Below are 6,594 nucleotides of genomic sequence, written 5' to 3' on the forward strand. Positions count from 1 at the left end.
CCAAATTGATCTTTTTGTCACATCAGTCATGTAATATAAAGCCTCTAATTCTTGCTGTCTTAAGTTCATCTGCAGATTGATGAACTTCTCTGGAAAATCTTATTAATGGTTCTGAGAACCGAAACCTTTTTTTCTTCTGTAAAGTCTATCTTTATCCTTTCAGTTAATCACTATGTGAAGTAGCTCCCTTGTTTTCTGGCATTTAATTCGTTTTTATTTTAAATGCTAGCGTTTTTGATCCAGAAATGGCGATTTTGAATGCCGTTTTGGATCTTTAAGTACTTATAGGCCATCTCAGTTTGCAACTATTTCTGTGTTTTTCTTTTCCTTTTCTGTTGTAGAGCGAGAAGGAGCATTTTATTCTAATCGCTTCGTGTCCGCGTGTGCTTCTAAGAGTTGAATTGGGAGAGAAAAGATGGTGGATTTGTTGCAGAGCTCAACTAGAAACATGTTTAATACGGCTGTGTGGGCCGTGAAGATAGGTTTTCTTTCCATCGGATTCGTATCCACTCTTCTGTTACTGAAACACTCTGTTCCTTACTCTTTGAATGCCGTCTTCTCTGCCATTCCGCAACTGTGGATCTCGTTTCGTTGTTGGTTAGCTCCTCCCTATGTGTACATCGTTGTTAATTTCATCATCATTATAATTGCAGCTTCATCAAGTTTTCAGCATAAGAACTGGTTGAAGAACAGCGAAGAAGCCGTCGTTGCAGCGGCAAAGCCGAGTGATCTTCGTTCTGATCATGAAAAAACCTTGACGGAGATATGGCCTGATTTGGAAGAGATTCCGATAGAGTCTGTTGAGAAAGCTTTGGTTTCTATTGAAAAATCACCGGTGACTTGGTCTGATATCTCTTGCGTGACGGAGTCAAACGAGGAAAAAACACCGGCTCTCTCTGTTTCCTCTAGCTTCTCTGCCGGCAAAAAGATGAAGACTTGTCGGATAATTGGTGAATCGGCGGCGGCACCGCCACGGAAGGCGGCGAAGGCACCAGAAAATGACGATGAGACGTTGGACGCTACATGGAAGATGATCACCGAAGGGAAAGGAAAGCCATTATCACGGCAGCTGAAGAAGAGTGAGACATGGGACGTTTCACCCCGAGTGGACGATCCTGGATCGGAGTTGGACTCGTTCGCAGGGGTAACGAATCGGAAAGAGTTGAGGAAGTTGGAGACATTCAAGGATGGTTCATCATCATCATCATCGGCGTTGATGAGGGCTGGTCGCGGTGGATTAACAAGGGATGTGTCACTGAGTCAGGACGAATTGAATTACCGGGTGGAAGCGTTCATTAAGCAGTTCAAGTTGCAGAGGCAGGAATCGGACCATCGTTACATGGAGATGGTGAATCGTGGAGTCTATTAACGGCATCGAGAGAGAGAAGCTTTCGTTCTACTCCCATCGGTTTTTAACTGCCGTGTGATTGGAATTTTTAATGCAATCACTGGATGGTGTAGATTGATGGGATTGTTGCTTATATGTTTAAATTAATCTTAGAACTTTTTAATCTTAGGGCTCTTGATGTTTGTTTACCTACTCTATCTTAAATCTATCTTACAACTTTCCTCCAAGATTGTTAGCCAAACATTTTTTTTTTTTTTTGTACGGGTGCTTTTTAATACCTGGAACTGAAACGTCGCCGGATGGGTGCAAACCTAAGACCTCCCCATGGAAGTCTGGACTTTTAACTGCTCTACTAACCCACCATTGACTAAGTTAGCCAAACATGTTGCATGGGACTAATCTAGTAAACCTATCATATCTAACGACCCAATTCCTTGTGCAACTAGATGTCCATCAAGCGCCTAGGGATTGGACAGATGGATGCACAAAGTGCCGGACAAACCAAATTTCATTGAAGAGAACGAGCGAAAACGAAAGATCCTGAGCAAATAACTCAAGGATCCAAGGGGTAGAATGCCAAGACATCCTACTAAAAATGGGCACGGCCTTCTTTTCTAGAGAGTAGGCAAACACATGCCCCTCTCCAGGAATAAAATCAACCCTATAATTCACAAAATCTTTGCTAAGACCCGAATATCATATGCTGCTGTCTCCACTGCCCGCGACAATTCTGACTCCACGCCTTCAACTGCTGAAACCAAACCCATATAGTCCGTATACACCAGTGTCTTGAAGAAGCCATTTTCTCAAGCCTACAGCATTGCTTCTTTAAGGAGTGAGTATTATTATTATGTAGGTTAACTGTTTGTTCTTAGGGTGAGCAGTGCAGACAATCTTGAACCCGTGCATTCTCTGTTGCTACTAGGTGTTATAGACTTATAGCCAACAGTATGTACCAAAATACAACTCAAGATTTAATCAAATCGTATCCCTCCTTGGCCCAAAAAAAAAAAGAGGGTATCCCACGGTCCCACCCATGTTTGTCTTATCAGTGACAGATTGAACCCTAATTTGTTTCTTGTACAGATTATACGATTGGAAATACCAGAGGTGACGTTTAAGCAAAAGGAGTTGTCTCGATTAGTAAAGGCATACCTCCGGCCAAGAATCCATATCTCCTTGTCGGTTCCCAAAAAAGAGTTAAAAGCAAAAGGGAGAACTGCCTCCTGGGCAACAAACTTGAGATAAATTTAACATAATAGAAGTTACACATACAAATAGTTTTTCCACTGCTTCAGCTAAACCTAAAACTAAACTTAGACCCACACACATGATAGATTTAGAGTGAAATTAACAAGCAATGGAGAAACTTTTTGAAAATCTGAAGCACAGGAACTAAAAGGAAACAATGAAATTGATCTTTCAGTGACCCAAATGCCGCCTCCAAGCTCTGCTGCTCCCAGAATAGGACGCCTAACACAATTGATCTTCTGGGGCCTGACTGCCTCCAAGGTCTTCTACCAAAATTGAATGCTAAAACAAAATAGCTTTGAAGTGATTCAACAAGAAACAACTTGCATTTCTTTGCCTCTTCTATTTCTCACCGTGAGCGAACAGCCTTGCTGAGATTCGACATGCATGCAGAATCGTCCATCTGCATTCCTTGTACTGCAGAACCCATAAAGAAATCTCCAGACCCCTCCATATCCATCTTAACAAATGTGTGCTCTGGTATACTGAGGAATAACCACCTCCTCCCTCAATTAACCGGCTCAATTCCTTGTATAGCCACTTGTGCTAGGATGACTGAAGTTGGCAGTCAAACTCCACCACTGTATCCTCGAGTGCAAGTTTTCTTGTCTTTGCTTGTCACTTACCCACAGTAGCACCAGCATAGTCCTGGCCCTCTCTACACTTTAGAGGCAGCCCATCTAGACCACCTCCCATCTTTGCCTCTAGAGCCCTTTCATTGCTCTCAGAAAGAATAGAGAGCTCCTCCATCAGCTGGAATGTGAGGCCCTGCAACCTCATGTGCTCAACATTGTGGAAGACAAAATGTAATGGGTTGGCTGGTCCCAACTTGCATGGAGCTCTTCCATGATCGTCATCTTGCTAACTAGACTGTGCACATAACTTTCCGAGAGATCAAATATTTTGGTGAGCTGGTCCAAGCTCAAACATTCATACAAGGAATAGGTGAACAAGTAGGTTCTCTGGGGCTCTTCTTTAATCTTGGACATAAGCATCTCAAGAATATTCTCGTAGTTCCGAAAAGAAGTTGCCAGACATCAATGGACTTGACGACATCAAAGGCCTTCTGGAAGTCTCCCTTGATCGGCCCTCTGGTAGCAGTCATGACATGATCCCTGACATTTTCAGGGGTCCTGTGAGGGTCTGCTCTCGCTCACCTCAAGCACTCTTCACAATGTCTTATTTGTGACCTTGTGCTTGGCAGCATGGGTATTGGCTGCCATATTAGGCACTTCAATAAGCAAGGCACATACCAAATGTACAGCCTCCAGAAGCTCAAGATTAATGTGCATGTGGCATGGCATCTGCTGCCTCCTCTCAAGCTTTTCTTGATAGGAAACAAATAATGAAGTAAAATCACTATTCCAAACACATGATATGGAATACTCAATTCTCAGTTGAAAAAATCTCATACAATGACAACAAACAAAAGAAAAAGGGAAAGAAGCAGAGGCTAACTATAGGAACATCTTTCTGATATTAAAAAACTAAAAAGAAAATAAACCTTTTTGCATAGATGATGAAAATTTTATAGTGAAATCAAAATGAAAAGGAAGAAACTGTAAAGTTACAACAATAGTAAGGCCTAAGAGAGGCATCTCTGAAGAGAAATATCAGATGGATAGGTTAGCAATCTATGTAAAAGACTGCCAATACCCTCCTTCAGTTAGCTAATCTGAAAACTTAATATGAAGTTGGTTCCAAGAAGTTGCTTTCACACAAAATACGGAGATCAAACAGGGCCTTGGTCGAATTTTGGAGAATTCCTCACTAAGTTAGTCCAGCTTAATTGAAGTGATGAAGATGGTAAAGATAGTAACGGCCCCTGTAAAAGTAAAGTACTAATAACAATCATATTAAACACCTAAACTAAAACCTTCTGGCAATGTCAAACATAAACAAACGCACATGCAAAAAGACACACATCATTAATATGTCTTCAACAAATTACATATTTACCCAATTTTTTTTTATGAAGTACATTATGCTGTACACAGGATTAATATATGGATAAGATTCTGTATAAAGACAATCATTTTCAGTTGCACCTTTCATGTCTTACTGTTAGCAATAATTTATCGGTTTGGAGTCCCTGTTAGCAAATATTTGGTTATTTTAAGTTAATATTCCATTAAGTTACCAAGAAGTGACAGTTTTTTATTTGGTTTGGGAGTCCTAATTCAGTCTATTTGGTCTTCACTAGAGTTTTTTGGGGGTGGAAATATTATGCCTTGGTCTCAACTGGCGCCATCCCCGCGCCCCCGCATTTAAGGCCAGAAGCGCCCCGGGAATTTGGTGATTCTGGGTGAAAGACTGCCAATTGGGTGCAATTCAAGTTTCAAGTCTGGTTCCTAAACTGGAGCCAACAACTGTTTGCAGGTAAAGCATTATCATTATATTAAAACTCGATTTTTCAGTCTCCTGCTTTTTGATCCCAAGAAGCCTAGGTTTTTTCTAAGTAACTTCTAAATTAAATTTCAGATGTCTCAGCCCGAATACAAACTAGTTCACAGCTGGTTATGTTTTTGTCTGGTTGAAGGTGAGTCAACTTTTGAAAGGTAAGACAAAAGGCCAGATTCATAATATATTCAAAAGCTATCTTATTCTGAGTTCTCTTGTATTTGCACTTCTTTCCTGATTAGAAATATCAGCTTAGTCCTTGTCTTATGAATTACTTTCCTATACCATTCTGAAATTTTTGTAATTGACAGTCGCATTATATTGAGTTTTACAACTTTAGTGGGTCCATGGAGACCTAAATTAGGATTCTGTAATCTAGGTTGCAGTGTCTCTACTGGCTGTATCTTATCCAGAACCACAAATGAATGTGTAAAGAGTAAACATCCAATAATAAGGGATTTACGGCTGCAAAAGTGATGCAGCAAAAGACACACTTAAAGTGAACAAACTTGTATGAGAAAAAGTTCATCTTATGCTAAGGCATTTTTAACTAAATCCGGAAGCAACTGGATAAAAAAAAAAGGTCACCCAATGCACAAGGCTTCCGCATTTGACAGGGTCTGAGCAATTGGATACAATTTTTGGGACATGAATTCATGGATAGCAACATCATAAAAATCGAGCAATTAAATCAAATAGCAACATATATTTGTACCCGCCAAATCTAACCACTAATCTGGAGTAGAAATAAAATTCACATTAAAGCAAAATGTTAGTTGCTCAGATATAACAATTCGATGACTTCCACCAACATAACATTCACAATAACCTAATTTATAGCAGGAAAAGAAAAGGTAAGAAAAATAAAAAAGGAATTGAGATTAGAATGATGAGGAAATATTCCAGAACCCAAACCAGCTCATCGGTTCTTGTCACTGAGTGGTACTACCATCTGCACCTACAGCACTTGAGACAAGTCAACAAACCCTGTATGCTACAGACATTCTTCGTGGTGTCCGATATCAATTTCTACACAACTCCTACCTGGGTAAGCCCCATCCGAATTTTGCCATGTTACTTCATGATTCCATTAAAAACTATACTAAAACTAAATAAACACAACAGGTCCACATCTTCAGCAAAACAGAAAACTAGGCTCATAGTTCAAACATCCAAATCTCCTTCCCCCAACCTAAAGAAGAACAGTAATCCAAAATTCCATCAACTGTTATTAATGGATAAGATTATCCAGCCAATTAACTTGTACAGACTGCAATGTAAAGCTCAAATTCAAAAGTTAGGAGACTCCACCAAAACAAATGATCCCTTTATGCCACAGGCTAAGATTTCTAAGGTGAGCACCAGCGGAGTAAAATTTCTAGGTGGGGAATAACCTACTTGTTTGACAATTAGATAGGTGCACAATACCATAAAATGCGAAAAAAATAAATAACACAAATTGGAAAACACATCCTTCCCAAAACCAAAACAAGAACTTTACCATTTAGACTCTATAGGGACGGTAACATCAACTACAAGCTCCTGCAAACAAACAAATATTTTCAAAGATGGAACAACAAAAACGAATATATCAA

General features: G+C 39.9%; 1 protein-coding gene across 1 annotated transcript; it reads left to right on the forward strand.

Moving 5' to 3' along the window:
• The first annotated feature begins 415 nt into the window (after positions 1–415).
• On the forward strand, positions 416–1,369 carry LOC149000553 (uncharacterized). Its single transcript, XM_089139186.1, has one exon. The coding sequence runs from the start codon at positions 416–418 to the stop codon at positions 1,367–1,369; it is 954 nt and encodes a 317-aa protein (XP_088995312.1).
• The last annotated feature ends 5,225 nt before the right edge of the window (positions 1,370–6,594 follow it).

The sequence above is a fragment of the Hakea prostrata genome, chromosome 11, assembly GCF_041222555.1.
Source record: "Hakea prostrata isolate BN-2017 chromosome 11, UWA_Hpros_2, whole genome shotgun sequence".
NCBI classification, from domain to species: domain Eukaryota; kingdom Viridiplantae; phylum Streptophyta; class Magnoliopsida; order Proteales; family Proteaceae; genus Hakea; species Hakea prostrata.